Below are 24,595 nucleotides of genomic sequence, written 5' to 3'. Positions count from 1 at the left end.
CCTGATATCAGGAGCTGGCGGCGAAAAGTTTGATTAAACAATTGAGACTGAAATGAATAAATCAGATTACATATTTAAGGAGGGAATTGATATACAAACCCAGAATCAGCTGTAACTTCAACAGTAAAACAAAGCTTGAAACAATGTTTGAGTGAACCCTGAACACAGCAAATGAATGGTGAAGTCGCTTCCGTAGACTTCTCCTCACCGCCCTATAAAAGCAATTTTCAGTTTTCCCTCTCTCCGCTCAGACCACTCCGAGACAGTCCTAGTAAAATGATAGGTAAAAACCTATTTTTGCCCATTTTAAATGGAAATCTATTACAGTAAGGTACTTAAATTGTTACCCAGAAATGATTCGATATTGAAATACAAACAGCTGCATTGGGCCTTTAATAAAAGGTGTTAACATAAAGAGTTGGTTATAAGAGGAAAATAAGCAGTGGCAAAACACATACCAAGTATCATATTTGATCTTTATTGTGTCTTCACCTTGTCTGCAATTGATTTCTATGCTTCTTTTTTGAAACACACATCCAGGAAGAAACAAAAACTGAGGAAAACATCAAATTATTCCTTCATAAATTCCATCTTAAACAAAAAAAAAGTGCTACAACAAATCACATACAAAAGACAAGTCTACAGAGTGACTCGGACACATAGACAGTAGGAAATAGAGGAGGAGAAAGGGACAACAGGGGAGAGTGCTGTACTAGGTACAGCGGTAGTGTCATGTCATGGTAGAACATATAGTCAGAGGGAAAATGCAACCTGAAAAGTGATGCAGGTACATTGGTAGTCTGGTGGTCCAGTGTGTAGGTACTTCAACCACCACTCTGTTCTTTTGTTGTCATACCAATAGAGGAATTGGCTACTGCACATACACTGTATAGGACCAGGCTAGTGCCTGAGCATTGTTGAGTAAAATGTTGGACCATAGGGAAGTGTGTTCTGAGGAAAAAGGAGTGTAAAACATCAGGGATGTAGTGAGGGAGGTGTAACAGAGGAGAGCAAGGTGGAGAAATATAAAAAGCCCAGAGGAAATGTAGCATTGGACACTAGGCAGTGGAGGCTGGTGGGAGGAGCTATTGGAGGACATTGTAATGGCTGGAATGGAATTTAAAAAAGGGACGTATCAAACACATGGAAATGACGTTTGACTCCGTTCCATTCATTCCATTTCAGCCATACCGAATAGATCCTCCCATCAGCCTCCACTGATACTAGGATGGTTGAAGAGGCAGGGAAGAAGGTAGAGGAGAAACATCTAGTGAGAAATAGCAGAGAAATATCAACATAGTGCATCTGCCATTACTGATGATTTACCTTCACCACCAAAGACAGATATGGATCATAGAGTACCTTCACCGCACCAGGGTCAAGGCTATAGAGATGTTTTATGATGAAAGCTGATTTAAAAATTAAAAAAAGACCACATATGCAAAAGTAAACTGGTTGCCGAAGTCAGCCCTGGAGGACCCCTGTTAATGTCTCCACATAATTAGGTAGTGAAGGTTGAACCACAATCCTCCCTGCAAAGACAGGGCCCTTCAATGCCTGGCTTTGAAACAAGGAGATAAGTACGCCGATGCTCCAACACCACTACACAGACTCACTAATATGATGATTAGCAGTCCAGTAGTGTGAACCGAAACCTTGTCCCCGATACTGCACTCTGGGTCTCACTACACACTCACTACTCCTCCGACATACTGCATCTTCACAGAAGTTTTCCACAGCAGCATACTATACATAACCATGTGTCATATGTTAAATACGAGGTATCGTCATCATAGTTGTATCTTCCACTGCATACAGGATAGTACACAACAAGAACGGCTTTAGGAGAATTTAAATACAAACATCATTTAAATTCCATTCCAGGTCCTCCACAGCCAGCCAACTCATCAGGATATGACAGCTTTGTCTTCAGACCATCTACAGGCAGGGGGGGGCGGGCGGTTGAAAGGATAGCAAGCTGTCCAGTTAATTCGATAATGATAATGATGACTGAAAAAAAGAGTAGCGTGAGGATTGGGATTTCCGTAGTGTGTGTGATCTAGTCACCAGTCTGGTAGTGACTACAGAGTGAGTGACTACCTGACATACAGTATCTTACAGAGCCATAGCTACTGAGAGAGAGAGCGAGAGAGAGAGAAAGAGAGAGAGCGAGAGAGAGCGAGAGCACACATTCACACTGTTAGTACACAGCTGCATTCAGTCGGTTAATGCAGTCAATAGAAAACAATGAGCACCTAATGGAATGAACAGTTCTCTAGTCCGCCGCAGGTAGGCTCCATCAGAATTAAATATAGATTTTTTAAACTGTCCACACCAAATAAAGCTTTAGAAATTGCACTCTTCGCCACGTTATTCCCAGGTCCTTATCCTTGTGATATTTACATTCAGTAGTTAGTCCAGGATGGGATAGAAAAAAATAATCAAATAAAGTTATCTTAAAAACTTAAAACAAAGTATGTTTCTGTTACTTGACATCACTACTGCAATGCAAAGGCAGAAGACCGCCAATAGCTGTTCTGTGATAAAGACAGCACCTGTATTATCACAAGCACAAAACCCCCAAAAGGTTTCTGGTTCTGAGATTGTCTGTCTGTGTCTGCGACAGCCATCTTCTGCCCCCTGCAGATAGAGTCTAGTCATGAAGGCTACCTGCTCTTACGGGGTGAATTTACAGTTCAGAGTGTGTAGTGCGTGTGGTGTGGTGTTTGTGTTTGTGTTTGTGTTTGTGTGTGTGTGTGTGTGTAGTGCGTAGTGTATACACAGGTTGGACCAGGAAACACCAGCGTGGCCACCCCTCTGTACACTGGGAGGCAGTTTTCCTATAGAATAAAACTGAACAGAGCAGGACCAGGTGGGACCAAAACTGGTCTGGGTGGGTCTGGTCTGGTCCTGGACTGGTGTGGAGGTGTGTATCTGGGCCCGGCTAGCGCAGTTTGAGCCTGAAGGCTGAGATCTCCATGGGCTCCAGGCTGACGGAGGAGTCGTTAGCCATAGGGGGGCTGGAGTACATCAGGGACAGCGACACGGGCTGTAGCAGCTGGAGGTCCAGGTTACGGAACAGAGACGACAAACCCAGCTGGAGGGATAGCCACAAGGAGAGAGATGTAGAGAGAGAGATAAATACAGTTTGTGAAAGAGAGGTTGAGTGTGTTTGACAGAATAATCTTTCCAGACTACTATAAGGACTCCAATTACATGTGTGTGTGTAACCTACAGTACTATCCAGTTGTGTCTGTGGTGAGCCATGTGTGCAACCTACAGTACTATCCAGTTGTGTCTGTAGTGAGCCATGTGTGTAACCTACAGTAACTATCCAGTTGTGTCTGTAGTGAGCCATGTGTGTAACCTACAGTACTATCCAGTAGTGTCTGTAGTGAGCCATGTGTGTAACCTACAGTACTATCCAGTTGTGTCTGTAGTGAGCCATGTGTGTAACCTACAGTAACTATCCAGTTGTGTCTGTAGTGAGCCATGTGTGTAACCTACAGTACTATCCAGTTGTGTCTGTAGTGAGCCATGTGTGTAACCTACAGTACTATCCAGTTGTGTCTGTAGTGAGCCATGTGTGTAACCTACAGTACTATCCAGTTGTGTCTGTGGTGAGCCATGTGTGTAACCTACAGTACTATCCAGTTGTGTCTGTAGTGAGCCATGTGTGTAACCTACAGTACTATCCAGTGGTGAGCCATGTGTGTAACCTACAGTACTATCCAGTGGTGAGCCATGTGTGTAACCTACAGTAACTATCCAGTTGTGTCTGTGGTGAGCCATGTGTGTAACCTACAGTACTATCCAGTGGTGAGCCATGTGTGTAACCTACAGTAACTATCCAGTTGTGTCTGTAGTGAGCCATGTGTGTAACCTACAGTACTATCCAGTTGTGTCTGTAGTGAGCCATGTGTGTAACCTACAGTACTATCCAGTGGTGAGCCATGTGTGTAACCTACAGTAACTATCCAGTTGTGTCTGTGGTGAGCCATGTGTGTAACCTACAGTAACTATCCAGTAGTGTCTGTGTTGAGCCATGTGTGTAACCTACAGTACTATCCAGTTGTGTCTGTGGTGAGCCATGTGTGTAACCTACAGTAACTATCCAGTAGTGTCTGTGTTGAGCCATGTGTGTAACCTACAGTACTATCCAGTTGTGTCTGTGGTGAGCCATGTGTGTAACCTACAGTAACTATCCAGTAGTGTCTGTGTTGAGCCATGTGTGTAACCTACAGTACTATCCAGTAGTGTCTGTAGTGAGCCATGTGTGTAACCTACAGTACTATCCAGTTGTGTCTGTAGTGAGCCATGTGTGTAACCTACAGTACTATCGAGTTGTGTCTGTAGTGAGCCATGTGTGTAACCTACAGTACTATCCAGTTGTGTATGTAGTGAGCCGTGTGTGTGTGTGTGTGTGTGGTTGAGGACCACTGACCTGTCCCTCGGTAGTGGTACAGTTGAAGCCGGGGTTGGGGGTCTCCAGACCACAGTCCAGACCCTTCCTATGCAGGATGAGGGCCGTGTAGGGAGACGGGGAGTGGGTGTCCTGCTACACGTCACAAAAACAGCAAAGCAGAAACATATGAGCATCAATGGTAAACACACAGAATCCTACATGTATTATATCTTCCAGTATATTGACGCTCCACAAACAAGAGAATGACTTCACTTCTAGTTACCTGGTGCTGGATGCTGCGCAGGTTGATCACGTGGAAGTCGCAGGGCAGGGCCCCTGTGAGGGGGGCGAAGGTGTGCAGGGGAGGGATGCCACGCTTCTTGGGCAGCACTGGCAGCGCAATCACCTCGTGGTTGAGGATGGCCGAGGTCAAGTGACTGAGCAGGGAGGGGAAGCTGGTTGGTCCACTGTCCACCACCTGAGGCAGAGAAACACGTCACAACAGACAACACGGGTCATATCTGACAACTAACCCCATCCCACCCTGCTTAGCTTCAGCACTCAACACAGCAGGGAAGCTGCAGAGCTGAACAGCTGAAAATAATTATTTTAATTTTAAGCGCATATCCAATTCCAGGATGCTGCTATGGCAGACCTTTGAGCTACAGGGTAGAGGGCAGCTAAAACACAGGTTAAACTAAAGTTAAGAACTACAGCTATAGCACAGATTACACAGACAGACAGCCTGCCAGCTACGGCTGGGTAGCTAGCAACCTCACTGTTGCCGTGGCAACGTTACCTCTTGAGCACCGCCTCTCAGAGTGATTGTGATGAGCGAGTGAAACATGGAGGAGAGTTTGGCAAAGAAGCCAGCATGCTGGAGTGCAATGGAAGAGCAGACAGACAAAGATTATAAAAATAAATGGAAGGGGGTGACAAAAGAATGGAGGGACAGGGGTTAACAATCGCAGAATGAGAGATGAGACATTTTCAACAACTGCTGATAAACAGAATTTCTGGCTTACCCACTGTTTCCACTCAGACTAGATTGGCTTCATTTGCTTGGATATGACACCTATAAACAAGATCCAGGAAGTTCCAGTAACTTCCATCTGAGTACTCTAGACTGACTGACCTTGTTGCCAGTGGACCTACTCTCCAGTAGGAGGCGGAAGCGGTTGGCTGTCTTCTTGTTGTCCTTCAGTCCCTGGCCCAGGCCGCGGTTATCATCTTGCATCAGCCGCCGGTCCAGAATCACCTCCAACTGGCCTGAAGTAGGGAAAAGCAGATAGCTCTATCATAGAATCTGGATAGAATGCGATTTATGATTGACATTCCCATTGAGGACTTCCACCATTCTAACTGGGTGGGGATTCCTATGGGTTGGGAGCGTTCAGACAATGATCAAAGAAAGCATTGTCTTCTTCAAATTGGGTTGCCTATGGATGGTCAATGGCATTTTCCCTGCCTCTGTTTTGGTAAAAAAAAGCTGAGGTATGGGGCTGGAGTAATATAACCAAATTCATAGACAGAGCTAAAGATGCAAGGACTGGCACAAACCATGATATCAAAATTATAGTTGTAATCATGTTTTGAGGCTATATAGTGTTTGTTTATATTTACTTTGTTTACAAACATTGGCTTAAGACAAGCTTATATTTTGGGTTCGACAGTTCAACTAAGCTACAGTACAACGGTTTGATTTGTTTGATCTTAGCTAGCTACATAGCCGTCTTTGCATCAAACATAATTGTGTAGTTATTGAGGTTCGCCAGCCAGCTATTTTCGCCCTAACGTAACGCAACGTAGCAAACACTGCTAGCTAGCCAGCTTGCCACCGAATAGCAGCATTGTAGAAACGAGTGCATTACAACGGAACGACTTGATCAGTGTAGTGTTGGCTGACTACACAGTTGTCTTTGCTATCTTTGATTTGTATTTGTTCGATCTTAGCTAGCTACTTAGCTGGCTCCATAGCCGTCTTTGTATCGGTGATACTTGTGTAGTTATCAAGGTTCGCTGAGGTTCGCTAGCCAGGTATTCTCGCCCTAACGTAACGTAACGTAGTCAACCCTGCTAACTAGCCAGCTAGCCACCGATTAGCAGCACGGTAGAAACGATTACATTACAACGGAACGACTTGACTTGTGTAGTGTTAGCTAGCTACATAGTTTTCTTTGCTATCTTTTTATCTAAGATAATTGTGTAGCTTTGAGTAATTATCGGTTAGCTAGCCAGCTATTTTTCGCCTGCCGCGCTGCCGTCCTCCTACCTAGCCAACACTGCTAGCTAGCCAACGTCTACCGAATAGCAGCACTGTAGAAACTTACACTACAACGGGACGACTTGATTAGCGTAGTGTTAGCTAGTTGTCTTTGCTGTCCTTATATCCATGATAATTGTGTAGTTTAGAGAAATTTAGTGAAATTGTCGAGGTTACCTAGCCAGCTTCACTTTCAACAACGTAGCCACTGCTAGCCAGGCTACTTCACCAGCCAGCAGTACTATATCATTTTAGTCAATAAGATCTTGTATTTTATTTTTATCTTTTTGCAACGTAAGCTTAACTTTCTGAACATTCGAGACGTGTAGCCCACTTGTCATTCTAATCTCCATTGCATTAGCGTAGCCTCTTCTGTAGCCTGTCAACCATGTGTCTGTCTATCCCTGTTCTCTCCTCTCTGCACAGACCATACAAACGCTTCACACCGCGTGGCCGCGCCCACCCTAACCTGGTGGTCCCAGCCCGCACGACCCACGTGGAGTTCCAGGTCTCCGGTGGCCTCTGGAACTGCCGATCTGCGGCCAACAAGGCAGAGCTCATCTCAGCCTATGCGTCCCTCCAGTCCCTCGACTTCCTGGCACTGACGGAAACATGGCTCACCACAGATAACACTGCTACTCCTACTGCTCTCTCTTCGTCTGCCCATGTGTTCTCGCACACCCCGAGACCTTCTGGTCAGCGGGGTGGTGGCACCGGGATCCTCATCTCTCCCAAGTGGTCATTCTCTCTTTCTCCCCTTACCCATCTGTCTATCGCCTCCTTTGAATTCCATGCTGTCACAGTTACCAGCCCTTTCAAGCTTAACATCCTTATCATTTATCGCCCTCCAGGTTCCCTTGGAGAGTTCATCAATGAGCTTGATGCCTTGATAAGCTCCTTTCCTGAGGACGGCTCACCTCTCACAGTTCTGGGTGACTTTAACCTCCCCATGTCTACCTTTGACTCATTCCTCTCTGCCTCCTTCTTCCCACTCCTCTCCTCTTTTGACCTCACCCTCTCACCTTCCCCCCCTACTCACAAGGCTGGCAATACGCTTGACCTCATCTTTACTAGATGCTGTTCTTCCACTAACCTCATTGCAACTCCCCTCCAAGTCTCCGACCACTACCTTGTATCCTTTTCCCTCTCGCTCTCATCCAACACTTCCCACACTGCCCCTACTCGGATGGTATCGCGCCGTCCCAACCTCCGCTCTCTCTCCCCCGCTACTCTCTCCTCTTCCATCCTATCATCTCTTCCCTCTGCCCAAACCTTCTCCAACCTATCTCCTGATTCTGCCTCCTCAACCCTCCTCTCCTCCCTTTCTGCATCCTTTGACTCTCTATGTCCCCTATCCTCCAGGCCGGCTCGGTCCTCCCCTCCCGCTCCGTGGCTCGACGACTCATTGCGAGCTCACAGAACAGGGCTCCGGGCAGCCGAGCGGAAATGGAGGAAAACTCGCCTCCCTGCGGACCTGGCATCCTTTCACTCCCTCCTCTCTACATTTTCCTCTTCTGTCTCTGCTGCTAAAGCCACTTTCTACCACTCTAAATTCCAAGCATCTGCCTCTAACCCTAGGAAGCTCTTTGCCACCTTCTCCTCCCTCCTGAATCCTCCTCCCCCTCCCCCCCCCTCCTCCCTCTCTGCAGACGACTTCGTCAACCATTTTGAAAAGAAGGTCGACGACATCCGATCCTCGTTTGCTAAGTCAAACGACACCGCTGGTTCTGCTCACACTGCCCAACCCTGTGCTTTGACCTCTTTCTCCCCTCTCTCTCCAGATGAAATCTCGCGTCTTGTGACGGCCGGCCGCCCAACAACCTGCCCGCTTGACCCTATCCCCTCCTCTCTCCTCCAGACCATTTCCGGAGACCTTCTACCTTACCTCACCTCGCTCATCAACTCATCCTTGACCGCTGGCTACGTCCCTTCCGTCTTCAAGAGAGCGAGAGTTGCACCCCTTCTGAAAAAACCTACACTCGATCCCTCCGATGTCAACAACTACAGACCAGTATCCCTTCTTTCTTTTCTCTCCAAAACTCTTGAACGTGCCGTCCTTGGCCAGCTCTCCTGCTATCTCTCTCAGAATGACCTTCTTGATCCAAATCAGTCAGGTTTCAAGACTAGTCACTCAACTGAGACTGCTCTTCTCTGTATCACGGAGGCGCTCCGCACTGCTAAAGCTAACTCTCTCTCCTCTGCTCTCATCCTTCTAGACCTATCGGCTGCCTTCGATACTGTGAACCATCAGATCCTCCTCTCCACCCTCTCCGAGTTGGGCATCTCCGGCGCGGCCCACGCTTGGATTGCGTCCTACCTGACAGGTCGCTCCTACCAGGTGGCGTGGCGAGAATCTGTCTCCTCACCACGCGCTCTCACCACTGGTGTCCCCCAGGGCTCTGTTCTAGGCCCTCTCCTATTCTCGCTATACACCAAGTCACTTGGCTCTGTCATAACCTCACATGGTCTCTCCTATCATTGCTATGCAGACGACACACAATTAATCTTCTCCTTTCCCCCTTCTGATGACCAGGTGGCGAATCGCATCTCTGCATGTCTGGCAGACATATCAGTGTGGATGACGGATCACCACCTCAAGCTGAACCTCGGCAAGACGGAGCTGCTCTTCCTCCCGGGGAAGGACTGTCCGTTCCATGATCTCGCCATCACGGTTGACAACTCCATTGTGTCCTCCTCCCAGAGCGCTAAGAACCTTGGCGTGATCCTGGACAACACCCTGTCGTTCTCCACCAACATCAAGGCGGTGGCCCGTTCCTGTAGGTTCATGCTCTACAACATCCGCAGAGTACGACCCTGCCTCACACAGGAAGCGGCGCAGGTCCTAATCCAGGCACTTGTCATCTCCCGTCTGGATTACTGCAACTCGCTGTTGGCTGGGCTCCCTGCCTGTGCCATTTAACCCCTACAACTCATCCAGAACGCCGCAGCCCGGCTGGTGTTCAACCTTCCCAAGTTCTCTCACGTCACCCCGCTCCTCCGCTCTCTCCACTGGCTTCCAGTTGAAGCTCGCATCCGCTACAAGACCATGGTGCTTGCCTACGGAGCTGTGAGGGGAACGGCACCTCAGTACCTTCAGGCTCTGATCAGGCCCTACACCCAAACAAGGGCACTGCGTTCATCCACCTCTGGCCTGCTCGCCTCCCTACCACTGAGGAAGTACAGTTCCCGCTCAGCCCAGTCAAAACTGTTCGCTGCTCTGGCACCCCAATGGTGGAACAAACTCCCTCACGACGCCAGGACAGCGGAGTCAATCACCACCTTCCGGAGACACCTGAAACCCCACCTCTTCAAGGAATACCTAGGATAAAGCAATCCTTCTGCCCCCCCCCCCCCCCCCCCCCCCCCCTTAAAAGATCTAGATGCACTATTGTAAAGTGGCTGTTCCACTGGATGTCATAAGGTGAATGCACCAATTTGTAAGTCGCTCTGGATAAGAGCGTCTGCTAAATGACTTAAATGTAAATGTAAGCTCATGGGGCATTTATAAGTTATATTCTTAAAGAGTCAATGGGTACATATCATTACTTCATAAATCCAAAAATGTATGTAGCAACTGCAGATTTCCCCTTTAAGAAAAAACAACATAGGAGCGGTCCTTCCCTACCGCTCTCTAGGCTGGTGACACCCAGGGCCTGGGCAGAGTGCAGGGTGAGGCGGTGCTGGCTGTCCTGGATGTAGGCCTGGCTGGTCATTGGGTAGAAGTTGGCCTGCAGGGGGAGCTTCAGGAGGCGGCGCCGGGGCTGAATCTGTGGAAACATTACAGTATCGAGGTACATGTTGAAGCCAAAGATCAGACATTCTATAGTGTAAAGTGTGTGTTGTGGTCTGACCTGGAATCCGTTGAGGTCTGTGTAGAAGGTGTCGTCACTCTGGATGTCAGTGACCAGTCGCATGGCCAGCTCCTTGTTAGACTGTTCTCTGATGTCCACCATGGTGGTGACATCCAGAGACAGACCATCCACACCTGGCACATTGTGTATGCGGATGGTCTGTTGGAAGTGCTGATAGAGAGCCACTACCTCAGAGAAAAGAGGTCCCTCCACCACACGCACCACCGGAGGCTCCTTCTGACTGTAGGGCTGAAAGATGGAGACAGTGTGTTTCTCTAATTGAGGCAGGTTTCTGATCCTAAAATGGTCTACATGTAACTTACTGTATCTCTAGTAGAGGTAGGAGGGTTTAAAAGCTAGCTCACCTTAGCCTTTCCGTCAGGCAGGAAGAGGTAAGCCCCACTCTTATCCTTGGAGGACCGAGTACCATATGTCACAAACTGGATCTGAACCTTCAACTCCTGAGGGTCGTCTTTACGACGGATACTCTGCTCGAGAGACAGAACGAGAGACCATATTATACATTACACTTCAACCAAATGAGTCTGCGCTGCCTATTTGGAATTCATCAAATGAGAAAAGGGCCTTGGACATATTTTTATCATTTTAGTCAACTTTTAGGCTGAATTCCAAATCTGTTAGAGCCTATCAGTGGCTGCATCCCCAAATGACAGTCCAGGACTTTGGCCAAAAGTACTGCATTACATAGACTACCATCTTGGCTGCAGCCAGCCCTCGACCCCTCCACGCACCTCCAGCAGGCCGGTGGTTCCTGAGAAGCCCAGTGTGAGGGCCTGGGTGGAGATGTAGAAGGGTTGTGGGTCTGCCGTCTGGGAGCGGAGGGGGAGGGGATCCACAGCGTGGGCAGTCTGCCCCCGACCAGACAGCCTCAGCAGGGTCTCAGAGCGCAGCGTCATGGGGGTGTCGGCAGAGTCATACAGGTGGAACACAGCCAGGCCCAGGGCAGGCAGACGCACCATGAAGGAGGCCTGTAGACAGGAGAGAACACAGTTAAACACACACACGGCAAACAGAACGAGGCACTCACGCTACACCTAATATAATCAATGCATCTGTCAAATGAAGTACCAAGCAATGCCCATTAAGTAGCCACTGAGAGCACCACAAATTAAACCAGCAACCACACACACCTGGAAGACCTCTGCACTCATCTGGCTAGCAGAGCTCCACTGGGCACTGAGCTGCACAGGGAGGGTCTGTCCGTCCTCTGTGAGCACCCTGACCCTGGCAGAGTTCACCAACACTGTAACCACACACAGCCTATCCTGCTCCACCGGGTTGAATAGCACCAGGTACCTGACGGAGAGACAGGGGAATATCAGTCACAAACACCGGACCCATGAGAGCCTGTACTGGTGCAGAGTGGAGGGGGGGGGGGGGTTACCTGGGTCCTGACTGGTCCAGTTCGATAAGTGTGCGCTGGGGCAGGGAGTCTTGGGTGGCACGTCGGTCATCCTATAGGATAAGGATACGAGTATGTGATCGTCAGTTGCACTGATTGCTTACACTAGAGAAGCACTGAGTAGTAGATCACAACTCCTGTCTACCACAGAATCCGATTGGAAAGTGACATAAAAGAGAAGATAGTGTTACAATAGCTTATATAAGTCTTATATAAGGCATTGTTAGAGAGCTCCATGTCATGAACAGGTTGACGCTCCCAGTCCTTCTCCCTCACCGTCTCTAGGAAGGGTTCTGTCTGGTAGAAACGATACACATCCTTGTTCTTCATCACTAAGAAGTGGGCTGCGTTAATGATCACTCTCTTCAGGCCCTGCAGGGAGTGCAGTAACCTACAGGAGAGACAAAGGACAAAGGACACATTATCCTAATATTCTTGAAGTTGGAGACATGAGTGTCTTTTATCAAACCAGTGTCCCCAAACCAGGCACATCTCTATTCTGCGTCTCTTAGCCACTGACCTGTTGCCGTAGTCAATGACCACATTCTCCTTGGCGGTGCCTGTGATGGCATCGTGATGCTGGAAGAGGGCGACGTTACGCCTTGCGTCCGTCAGCAGGGTGTAGTCTGAAGTGGGGTAGCGGCCCTCCATGCCTGTGTGGCGAGCGTGTGCCACGGCGAGGCTGAACAGGATCTCTGCCCCCCTTGGGAACACCACACAGGAATACTTTAACAAAGACTTGGATTTTTCCCAAACTTTGACAGTGTGCAGGACACGTTTCCATCTTCCAATTATTTAGCTTTTGAAACCTACACACGTGGCTAACATTGTTGAATTAACGACAGAGTAAGGCTCAGATGCCAACCTGCTGTTTCACAGGTGTATTGAAGCCATGTCTGTCTGATTCCATCTGACCTTACCGGAGATGGGACTCCAGCACGCGGTCCATGCTCTTGTAAAAGGGCCGGGAGGTGTAGTAGCCGCTCCAGTAGTGGTCCTCGCGGTCTGCATACGCAAAGAAGTCCCCGCTCAGCACCGGGTAGTCTGGGGGTCTGGCACCCTGGGGCACATTGTTGGCCTTGTAAACCGCAGTGAAGTAGTCGGTCAGGGTCCCAAACTGGGCCTGGAGACATATAGGAACACAGGTGAGATAGGACATCTTAGATTCACTCTAAACATCCATCCAAAACTAATGTTCAATAACTAAGAGACCTCTTCCCAGAAGAGCCAGAGAATTGTGGGCTTGGTCTCTGACCTGCACGTGCATCTCGGGGTGAGAGTTCATGTAGTCAAAGAGTCTCTGGTAGTTGAGATACTGCTGGTCCCACTCCAGGGCCTTGTCGTAGCGGAAGTCATCTCCCAGTGGAACCAGAACAACCTTACTGCGGAAAAGCTTGGACTTCTTTCGGTACTGGTCCAAGAGCAGGTGGGCCCTAGGATGGGGAGAGAGGTTACACACTGATTAACATCACAATTGTGGCTTGTGGGTGCCAGTATTACAGGATTCAAAATAATAAATTCCTGAACAGTGCTTGCTTTAGAACAGTGGTTCCCAAACTTTTTATAGTCCCATACCCCTTAAAACATTCAACCTCCAGCTGCATACCCCCTCTAGCACCAGGGTCAGCGCACTCTCAAATGTTGTTTTTTGCCATCATTGCAAGCCTGCCACACACTATACGATATGTTTATTAAACATAAGAATGAGTGTGTTGTCTCAACCCGGCTCGTGGGAAGTGACAAAGAACTCTTATAGGACCAGGGCACAAATAATTATATTATAGATTATATTATATAATCATTTTGCTCTTTATTTAGCCATCTTACATATAAAACCTTATTTGTTCATCATAATTGTGAATAACTCACCACAGGTTAATGAGAAGGGTGTGCTTGAAAGGATGCACATAACTCTGCAATGTTGGGTTGTATTGGAGAGAGGCTCAGTCTTAAATCATTTTCTACACAGTCTGTGCCTGTATTTAGTTTTCATGCTAGTGAGGGCCGAGAAGCCACTCTCACATAGGTACGTGGTTGCAAAGGGCACCAGTGTCTTAACAGTGTGATTTGCCAAGGCAAGAAACTCTTGAGCGCAACCCTATCCAGAAATCTGGCAGTGGTTTCTGACTAAATAAAATTCACAGAACCGCTTGTTGCAATTTCGATGAGGCTCTCTTGTTCAGATATTGGTAAGTGGACTGGAGGCAGGGAATGAAAGAGATAACGAATCCAGTTGTTTGTGTCATCCATTTCAGGAAAGTACCTGCGTAATTGTGCACCCAGCTCACTCAGGTGCTTCGCTATATCACATTTGACATTGTCCATAAGCTTGAGTTCATTTGCACACAAAGAAATCATACAATGATGGAAAGACCTGTGTGTTGTCCTTGTTAATGCAGACAGAGTAGAGCTCCAACTTCTTAAATCATAGCCTCAATTTTGTCCCGCACATTCAATATAGTTGCATTGAGTCCCTGTAATCCTAGAATCAAATTATTAATTTGAGAAAAAACATCACCCAGATAGGCCAGTCGTGCGAGAATCTCGTCATCATGCAAGCAGTCAGACAAGTGAAAATTACGGTCAGTAAATAACACACTAAGCTCGCCTCTCAATTCAAAAAAACGTGTCAGTACTTTGACACTTGATAACCAGCGCTCTTCTGTATGTTGTAAAAGGGTTACATGGTCACTGCATAATGCAGAAAATACACAAGAGTTCAGGGGCCTTGCTTTAACAAAGTTAACCCTTTTCATTGTAAAATGTCTTTCAAGCTGTCAGGCATTCCCTTGGCAGCAAGAGTCTCTCAGTGGATGCTGCAGTGAACCCAAGTGGCATCGAGAGCAACTTCTTGCGCGCGCGTTACCACTCCACTATGTCTCCCTGTCATGGCTTTTGCGCCATCAGTACAGATACCAACACATCTTGACCACCAAAGTCCATTTGATGTCACAAAGCTGTCCAGTACTTAAAAAATATCCTCTCCTGTTGTCCTGGTTTCCAGAAGAGGATGTCTTCCTTAATTGACCCACCATTAACGTAACGGACATATACCTGGAGCTGTGCCAGGCCTGCCACGTCTGTTGGCTCATCCAACTAACGCATAGAATTCACTGGCTTGTGTGAAAAGCAGTAATTGTTTCAGATCATCCCCTGCCAGGTCACTGATGTGTCGTGAAAGTGTTGTTTGATGATAACATTGTCTGTATAGTTTTTATGGCCTTTTCCCCCAGCATTGTCCCAGCCATATCCGCGGCAGCAGGAAGAATGAAGTCCTCCACAATAGTATAGGGCTTGCCTGTCCTAGCCACTCGGTAGCGCACCATATAAGACGCTTCTAGCCCCTTCTTATTAATGGTATCTGTTGCTTTTATACATGTCTTACGACTCGAAAGTCATCTTAATTCTCGCTCAAAAAACTCCAGTGGCTTATTTTTCAAATTGTCATGTTTTGTTTCTAAATGTCTGCACATGAGGGAAAGTTTCATCGAGTTGTGAGATAGTACTTTTTACACAGTGGCTGAGGAAAGGCACTACTCCCAATATAAGTGAACCCCAACTCAATGTAGTTCTCATCATATTTGCACTTCTTCGATGGTCCAACGTCCCTGTCTGTTGTTTGGTGCTTTCCCGGGTAAAGAGGCAGTAGCTCTTCAGCTGCATCAGATTCACAACGGTCAGTGTCCATGTTAGCTGGGTTAACAATAAATGTAGAATTACTGAAGCTAGCATTGGATGTGCTCGTGGAAGCAGAACAACTTGTGTCGTCGACAGGTGCAGGTGTAGTACTGCTGGTAGTATCAGTATTACCAGTAGAGCTGGTATGTGTCTCTATGGATGCGGGCCTTACTTTTTTAAAACATTTATCAATTTTCGAGCAAATGGAATGAGCAGCAGCTACGCTTGGCTACATACGGACCGTTAAGTGGAATTCCCGCGAGAGAGTAACGGTTAATGTGATTGGATGTTAATTATTTGACTAGGCTAATGTGTATTTGACATTGTGTTGTTATTTCGCTGAACAGTAGGTTTAATTTTATTTTTGGCAGTAAAATGAGGCTACTCAGGCGAGAAAAAAACCTTGGCGAAATGTATAGCCCCGTTGGAAAATATAAAATGGACTCTTTGAAAATAAAGAAAAGTTATTTCTATTATTATTATTTTTTAAATGGGAATCACATTTTTATTTGGTGTACCCCCAACGGTTTGGGAATATCTGCTTTAGAATATTGACATTATTGGCAATAGCAACGTTTCTGTTTAGTGACCTTTGTCAAAGCATACATTTGAATGAAAAGAAGAAAGCTTGCAAGCAGTGTGCAGAAATGTCTTCTTTTGAAATGCATTACATATTCAATCACATCTCTTAGATGTGTGAGTGCATCCCAGTGCAATGCCAGTGTTATAGGACAATAGATGACTGTACATGACCTTAGAAAATGGAAGATATTAAAAAAAAGACCTTTAATGGAAAAAGACAATCAATAGCTTTCAGTTAAAGAACTATTTTCTATTAGCCTCTCTCTGGAATGTGTGCTTTGTAGAGTTCTATGAAGCATTTCTTTTTTCTACACAAAACTAGTGATTGACAAGCAAGTTGCAGTGACGGTCTTCAAAGCCAGTTGCATCTTTCCTGTATTTCTGCACCCACACTACCTGTTCTCACCCCCAATCCCCCCACACAGCCCCTGGAAATGCTCCTTGACCCACATTCCCCCCCCAGCAGTGTGGTGTACAAAGCCCCGGGGAGGCTCTCTCTGCTTGGCTCACCTCTCTGCCACGTTGGCCTCCACCACGGCCCGCGGAGGGACCTTCCAAGGACAGTTGACCCGGCCGCCTGGCAGCCTCTTAAAGTCAAACTGGCAGCAGATCTTGGGGTCCGGCCCGCAGGTGTGTGGCACGTCATAACTGTAGAAGGGCATCATGTGGCAGAAGATGTCCGTTCCCGACTTTTGGTCTGGCAATACAAACAAAAGGAAGAAAATAGTTGACTTATTTGGGGTCTGTGAATATAAAAAGTTCCATGCAAATACAAGCAAGGAACACAGTTACTGTTCTTAGTTCAAACTATAAAATTGGCCATTGCCACATTTCCCACAAACTCAATTTGACTTTGAAAGACAGTCCAGAGTGGCAGTGTATTCCAGAGAGAAAAGCACATTATGGTGTAAATAGATGAGATGGGTTTCCTGGCAGCAGACCAGCCAGCCACTGACCCCAGGCCTGCCGCCACATGAACTCCAGGCTGCGGCTGGAGGCGAAGTGCTTCTTTATGGAGTAGTGGACCCTCTGGATGAGCATGCTGGTCAGGTTGGCCCTCTTCAGCAGGTAGGGCATGGTGGCACTGTGGCCAAAGGGGTCCACAGCCCAGCCTGACCGGGGGGTCACACCTACGGTAGGGCACAGCACAGGAGGGTTAACATCATGGAAAATACAACAGAGCATGGTGCACAGTTTCTATGTCATCTTAATGGAACTCATACAGGAACAGAAGACAGAACTATGTCCGAAGTCATACAGGATTTCACACAATATGCAAAAAAGGTGTCGTTGCAAAGTTATCCGCTCAGAGTTTGAATCAGTTTAACTTTCAAATGCTTCTGCTCCAAACCTTAGGGTGCAAAGCCCCTTGCATGAATAAGAAAAAGTGTCTCGGAGAGGGCAGACGTGTCACTTACCCACGTTCTTCTCCAGCCACTGATGGCCTTCTATGAGCTGGTCGATCATGGCGAAGTAGTGAACGTTGGCCTCATCACTCATCACCCAGCCTCCAGTCACCATCTCCAGCTGACCTCCTAGGATTAGCCTGAGACATTCACACAGTAGGGAGGTGAGAAAAAGCAAACTCTTACTCCGAGCCACTGCATTAACCAGAAAGCAGGCTATGACAAGGCAGATGTGGAGCACATTATTTAATTACTGTAGATCACCCTGCTAATGTGGCCTGGCAGGTTGTTTACAGCCTGTGATAAGTGATACTGAAAATATACTTTTTTGCTAGTTAGGAACTCGTCCAGCTGTGAATGTCTACCTAATTACAGAAAACAACTGAACTCAAATCTACCAAGACCGGCACTATTGACTCTTACCCCATGTGGGCAATCCTCAAAAGACGGCTCAAATACAATAAGAAAGAATCCATTTGGGCAGTAGTAAGATGCCTAAGAGCTAGTACTGCCTGTGAGACACTTACTTGCGCATGGCTTCCTGCTTGTGCATGTCAGCGCTCTCCCACCACTTTGCGAAATAGGAGATCTCGGACCAGATGAACTTCCTGCGTGGGTCCTCAGTCAACTTCACCAGCATGTTGTTGAAGATGTGCTGCGTCTGGTCTGTGTAGTACTTATCAAATGTCTTTATCCAGCCTGCCGGGATGGGAGACAGCAGCACAGAGGTGATGAGCACAACAATACAGATCAGGAGGAACAGCGTCCTGTTCAGTAGCACTGGCAGTACTGAAGCAAAACACTTAAACTGAAAACAAAAATGGGAGTTCCTTATTGGAAAAGTTCCTGTGGTAGGCTTTGGCTACCTCGCTGTTTCAAAGCATTTATGGGTCTACAAAATGTGATCCTGTATTGCACTGTACCATTTCCTATAGTGTATTCTGGATTGCGCCATGACAAGATGAGGGGTAAGAGCAGGTCAGCAGTACAGTACCATACAAAACAGCTGTGCGGTATTAAAAATAACACCCGTTTTATTATTTAAACAGAACAGAAACTGTGCCTTACAATGAGCCACCTTGAATGCATTGTCAAAGGATGAGATGCATGTAGCAACTGATAATGTAATAACTGCTAATAATTTAACAACTTTGGCATTTAAAATGTAATAAATGCTGATAATGTAATAAATTGCCAATAATGTAGTAAATGCTGAACGCATAACTTAGTTTTTGCGTATTAAATAATTATTACATTATGCATTGATTATTACAATATAAAGTGGGTTTAAAAATAAAAACAATGTAATAATTTAAAACCGCTTTCTTTAATAGCATGCATATTAAGCGTCACACACTTGAGGAACACTTTGCATTCATTGCCACAACAGACTTGCAATTTGAAGACACACCTTGTAGTCATGTGATTAGCCAAATTGTAATGATCACAAAAATATTCAACAAGAGTTTCACTCCTTATCCCAGGATTGACCAAGCTACTGTGCCTTACAGAGTGGAGATGGAACCAGACTCATGTCAGACTGATTCACACACTAAACCTATTGGTCCAATGCCAAAAACTGTGTTTTTTCCACTACTGCCTTTAGTCCTCTTAAGAGCCTCACATATGGATGTTCTACATAGTGAAAGGGGCCTTTAACCATTGCGTTGTCTGCAAGGTCTTGTTATGACTCTCTGCCAGTCCTGCCGTTTGACCTACTTCACTTTACCTGCAGTCTTGTTAAACATTAAAAGCTCTGGCCTGGCTTTTGGAGGACATCCCAGAACAAAAGAAAACTGCTTTAGCATGATTCACTGACAACAGTCCCAGTGGTCTCTCATAGCTCTCCGCAGACCCAAGACTAGCTGTGAACATTTACTCAGTGACACCTTAGTAATGAGTAAAGTCTATTCTAATTCAAATGGAAGGATAATGAATGGCTATTCCTGTTCTTGAGTGACAACCTGCAGGATCTACCACGGTCAACAAGTCAATAACTGTCAAGTTAGCTAGCGGGCCTCACACTGGCTGTAAATAAATCTAATGGAACTGTCAATCTCTGGCTAAAATCAAATCTTGTGCCAAGTTACAGCCATTTTAATCTAAAAATAGCCTAGACGTTGGCATTCTAATGTAATTGTGTCACTCCATTTGTCAATCCTGTCACCAGCAGGTAATAGCAAAACATGAAAAATGTATTGAATTGTGGTAAGACCCAAAAAATAAAATGTATTCCTTTTCGCTAGGCCTCCCTTCATCACACTTTGCAGTTTTGAAACAGCAAGGTAGATCTACTACCTGACCTCGTCCAATAAGAAACCCTAATTTTCATTTTCCGTCTCATAACGTTTTGCTAAGGTGTGCTCTGAAGAAACTTGCTTTTGAGGTATGCCTCACCTGGGTCGTTGTGGGAGTGAGGGACCACAAACACCTGCAGAGGCTCACTGTCCCACTCCCCAGGCTCATAGGTGATCTCAAAGCCCTGCTTCCACACACCCCCGTCCACATTGTCAAACTTCAGCAGGGAGTACACGTCCAACATCTGGATAACAACAGACCGAAGTTGGCAAAGTGGTGAGGGTGGAGAGAAGAGGCAAATCACATGAAATCGGTAATCTCTCACCTTAAGGTGTCACGTAGACAAGAGACAGTGTGTTAACAATTACATACACATATGGCCTACTGATGGCCAACAGAACAACAACCAGAAAGTGCCTGGAGAGGAGCTCACCTGCAGGTCGGTCTGTCCGCGGCGGCCCTGAGAAAACTGGCAGTCCTGGGGCTTGACAGAGAGGAAAGTGGGGCGTCCGTCGAAGGGCAGGACCCAGGAGCCGTTGGCACTGCGGAAAGGCAGCATTCCGCTGGGGGACACAGCGCCGGTGTCGGTCAGCTCCAGGACAGAGTCCTTGATGTGGCTGATGATCTGGTGGTTCTCCTCCAGTAGCTGCTCCAGCTGTTCTATGCGGTTCTGGAGAACAGAGATCTGGCTCTAGAATGCAGGAGGAAAAAGGCCACGGGGGGGAAATGGGGATGAACGTCACAGGAGGAGCTAAACATGGCAAGCAAGTCTATTTGAATGGATACACTACTTCACTGTCCCCTCCCCAAACGAAACACTGTTGTGAAAATCCAGGTCCTTGTTCACTCAAGCTGTAGTAAATACGTAAATGAATAAATAAAGGCAAACAATTTATGGGTCCTATTTGAGCCAAATGCCACAAAACAAGTTTAGGCCAACATAACTGTCCTGTCAGAAACAATCAAATCCAGGCTTCATTATTTACACTGTTGCTGGAGCGGGTCTGCAGGTCACAAATATGTGCTGCTGCCAAGCAGTACAGCTGTGGTGGCTGGGCATCTCTACACATGGTGTGTTTATGAAAATAGCTCAATGCCTCTCAGAATACAGTACAAAATAAATGGATGAATGAGATATGAATTATTTAAACATGTGTGCATCTCACCAATTAGGCCCTAGAGTATTCTACGTTTGATAATTACAGCTTTGATGTCACCCAAAATCAAAGGAAAAGTGTTCATTAAACTTGAAAAAGGTACTGCCTCTGGCTTGTAACAGCACACAGATGTATCACAACAACATGGTGTTTGATTGCAGACAAGGGTTGAGACTAACAGGCTAACTAGTGGTGCCATGTCTCTAGATGTCTTACCCTTGGGAAGTTCCCGCCGCCGTTCTGTCGCCTTGCAGGGTCGTGTTGGACTCTGTCCAACATCAGGTATAAGGAGAATACGGCCACACAGAATATGGCTCCTCCACACACAGTCACCTGCTTCTTCAGCTTCATCCTTCAGCCTGTAGAAAAGCCTTTTGAAAAAAAAAATTAAAAAAAATACCTTGACTTGTAGTTCTTTACTTCCAAGATAAGCGGGAATGGTCCTTAGTTAGGACAGAGTGGAGTACAGTCCTTGGAGTGCAAAAAGTGCCTGAAAGTGACCGGCAGGGCCAGTGTCAGCAACAGTTCCCCACCCTTGCGTGCACTCCCTTAGACCTCCATTAACCAGAACAGTCAGGGGTGGAACAGTTGGCAGAGAAGGTGGATGTAGGGGTGTGGTGAGGGACACAGGGTACTTAAATCAGCAGTAGCTGGCAAGCAGTCTGTCAGCTCCAGCCAAACCACAGACGGGCTCCTTCAAAGTGGCCCTTGTGCTCCCAACCATCCAAACCTTTGAGAATTGCGGAGGGGAAAAAAACACACAAAAACAAGCACTAAACAGCGAGGGCTCAAACAGGGAGCCTACTGTCTCCGCAGCATGGTGTCTGTGTGTGTGTGTGTGTGTGTGTGTGTGTGTGTGTGTGTGTGTGTGTGTGTGTGTGTGTGTGTGTGTGTGTGTGTGTGTGTGCAATCCTTTGGTCCAGTCCAACTCCCAGGGCTGTGTCTAATTCTTTAGCACTGCCAGAGTCCCATTTCGCTCTGGTTGGCTGCCAGGGCATAGCCATAACAGTAAACACATGGCTTCAGTGGTGCGGAGAAACAGGGGTGAATGAAGGACTTGGCTACAGGTACCTCCAGCTCTTTAGATAGTCTTTTTCGCTTGGCTCAAAGCACTCCAGGATGAGACAAATGTCACTACGATGCTCTCTTTGACAAAGCCTAAGCATATCAACAATGGCAAAAAAAAGAAGATACGTTTCCTTGGTCACATTTAAATTATGTCCTAGGGTCCTTTTCTGAAGCAGGAGGGTAATAATCTCAGTTTAAGGAAACATAGCCAAAACAACTATGTAATCCCGCTTTTAGTAGTCAGTAAAAGGCTGTATGCAAGTGTGTAGGAGAGGAGTGTCACAGACAGATCTAGATAAAGAACGTATACCAAGAAGCAAAACAACCCAGTGGCCTGGATTTCAGGACGCTTGCTAGCTAAAGAAAGACAGGTGTTCCTCCTTCCAACAGCAAATCCTGTATGATCATAATCCTATCAACTAACAGGCTGTCAGTGACAGCCTTGCCATGGGGATTTGTGATGATAAAACCCAACACTTACACTGGCTGCAAAACAACTAAATGGTTCCCAATTCAAAAATGATTTGTTGGGCCATCTGTGCATGATGACTAAACCTCTCCTAACATGGAGATGACAGGCTCTAGTGATATTAGCTAAGTAAAGTATTATGCCTTTAATATAAATGAGCTTGCAATCTTTGCTAGGAAAAGTCCCTGTTGCAAGCTCCACATCTTTTGCAATGCATAAATCACTACATGAGGATATCAGACTCCAAAGACTAGATTTGATTATTTCCCATGCATGAGCTTGTAAGAAGAAGATGAGGCCACTGACTGCTGATTCCCCTTCATCAATACAGAGATGATGGAAACTGACGTGATAAAGACATATCCCTGTTTGTGGAAATGTATCTTTGTTTGTTGAACCTGTAAATGAAAACAGCAGCAATCAGTGAAGTCGAATAAAGCTCCGGAATAGTTAATGGTCATTTCCCCGTGTGTGGGATGAGGTGTGAAGCAACAATAACATGGCAACTCAATAATTCTTCATCTTTCAAGCAAACAAGTATCAATATAGCTAGCTATCAAGATCTAGTGATACCCAGTGACAAATACCTTTTTCGATGCTAGCTAGCTAACTTTACTGAGAGAATCTATGCATACTCACTTTACCCCTACCTATATCTACAAATTAACACAATTACCTGTACCCCTGCACATTGACTCGGTACAGGTATCCCCGTTATTGTATTGTGTAACTTTACTTTAGTATATTTAGTAAATGTTTTCTAAACTATATTTGCTTAAAACTGCATTGCTGGTTAAGGGTGTGTAAGTAAGCATTTCACAGTAAGGTCCTACACCTGTTGTATTCTGCACGTGACAAATAAAATGTTATTTTATTTGAATTAATGGCCCTAGCTAGCTAGTCAAAGCTTTCATTGGATAGTCAGTGTCATTGTATTTTTAAATGAGCTAGGTAGTTCCAAATAGGATACCATTCGTACACAGGCATTAAATATGATTCATGCAGTCATGCCTGACAGACAGCTAGCTAAATTAGCTAGGATCTACAATGACAGGATGACACACAAATAGAATGAATAGACAGGGCATCCCCATCCAAGTCATTGATGGCATAACGGGTAGATTTGAAACAATTTGAGTGTACCCGAAGTGTACATACGCTTCAATCGGTGCTGTGAGTCAACTCAACTGACATTAGAAAAAAATACATTCTATTGCAAGAGCCACATCGGATAGCATAATTTGAATGAACAATCTACATCACCATGGCAATCCAGCATCAATTGATATTACATTCCAAATTACCATGGAACTTATAGCATCGCAATACCAGGCAGTCACTGCGAGTGTACCAATGAGTTTACCAGTCAACTTGTCAGGGTTAGTGCGTCCAAGTCCGTTCTATTCATTATATTTCTATGGGTTGGCATTTCTCTGTTACCATAACAACTTAGTTAGCTAGTTAGACTGTCCGTTTCATTTACGCCTGTTACGTTAGGTTAAGAACGTGTTAGCTAGCTAGCTAGCTAGCTAGCAGGTGCTGTTACGTTACTGCATTAGCAAGCTTGCTTCAGCAATCCTTTTGCCACTGGAGTTTTCACTCATCTCTGACTGACTGACTGACAGCTGCTGGGCACAATCCCACGGCTCAAACACTGTAACGTTTGCTAGCTAACGTTACGTTAGTTATATGACTACACAACCAGTTAGCTAGCATTAGCCTAGCTACCAGTAACTAGCTAGCTAGCTCAGTGTCAAAGAAATCAACCTACCAGTCAGAGTCGAATCATCTCGAATATCTGTTTTCGGGACACAAATAAATGACGTTATGATGCCCGTGGACGGTTATCCATAGCTACCGAATGGTTCTCTGTTTCGCCGTCAGCCATAGATTGAATATGCGTGTCAGAGACGAAAGAGGAACCGAAACATCCCACTCCCTCATTTTTTTTCTTTCAATGAGGTGAGGAGGAGGAGTCTACCGACGTGTCCATAA

General features: G+C 46.1%; 1 protein-coding gene across 3 annotated transcripts; it reads right to left on the bottom strand.

The window, feature by feature from the left end:
* Positions 1 to 457: 457 nt before the first annotated feature.
* LOC129866909 (alpha-mannosidase 2x-like) lies at positions 458 to 24,545 on the bottom strand. 3 transcript variants are annotated; one of them, XM_055939935.1, is made up of 23 exons: positions 24,372 to 24,545; positions 21,280 to 22,998; positions 20,340 to 20,597; positions 20,006 to 20,150; positions 18,136 to 18,307; positions 17,621 to 17,748; positions 17,159 to 17,332; positions 16,713 to 16,899; positions 13,198 to 13,375; positions 12,863 to 13,065; positions 12,463 to 12,645; positions 12,219 to 12,333; positions 11,925 to 11,995; positions 11,671 to 11,836; positions 11,272 to 11,508; positions 10,885 to 11,007; positions 10,520 to 10,768; positions 10,294 to 10,435; positions 5,541 to 5,674; positions 5,205 to 5,282; positions 4,689 to 4,883; positions 4,445 to 4,558; positions 458 to 3,097 (listed from the first exon to the last, which is right to left on the bottom strand). In XM_055939935.1, exons 2-23 carry the CDS (start codon positions 21,412 to 21,414, stop codon positions 2,945 to 2,947), a joined length of 3,540 nt encoding a protein of 1,179 aa, XP_055795910.1. In that variant the 5' UTR covers positions 21,415 to 22,998; positions 24,372 to 24,545; the 3' UTR covers positions 458 to 2,944. The 3 variants fall into 3 exon arrangements, with proteins under 3 accessions (XP_055795910.1, XP_055795907.1, XP_055795909.1); XM_055939932.1 differs by lacking the exon at positions 5,205 to 5,282 and having other exon boundaries at positions 24,372 to 24,544; XM_055939934.1 differs by lacking the exon at positions 5,205 to 5,282 and having other exon boundaries at positions 21,280 to 21,434; positions 24,372 to 24,544.
* Between the last annotated feature and the right edge of the window lie 50 nt (positions 24,546 to 24,595).

This window comes from Salvelinus fontinalis, chromosome 12 (assembly GCF_029448725.1).
Source record: "Salvelinus fontinalis isolate EN_2023a chromosome 12, ASM2944872v1, whole genome shotgun sequence".
NCBI classification, from domain to species: domain Eukaryota; kingdom Metazoa; phylum Chordata; class Actinopteri; order Salmoniformes; family Salmonidae; genus Salvelinus; species Salvelinus fontinalis.
The sequence above is the reverse complement of the archived record's forward strand: the minus strand, read 5'-3'. Positions and strand labels throughout refer to the sequence as shown.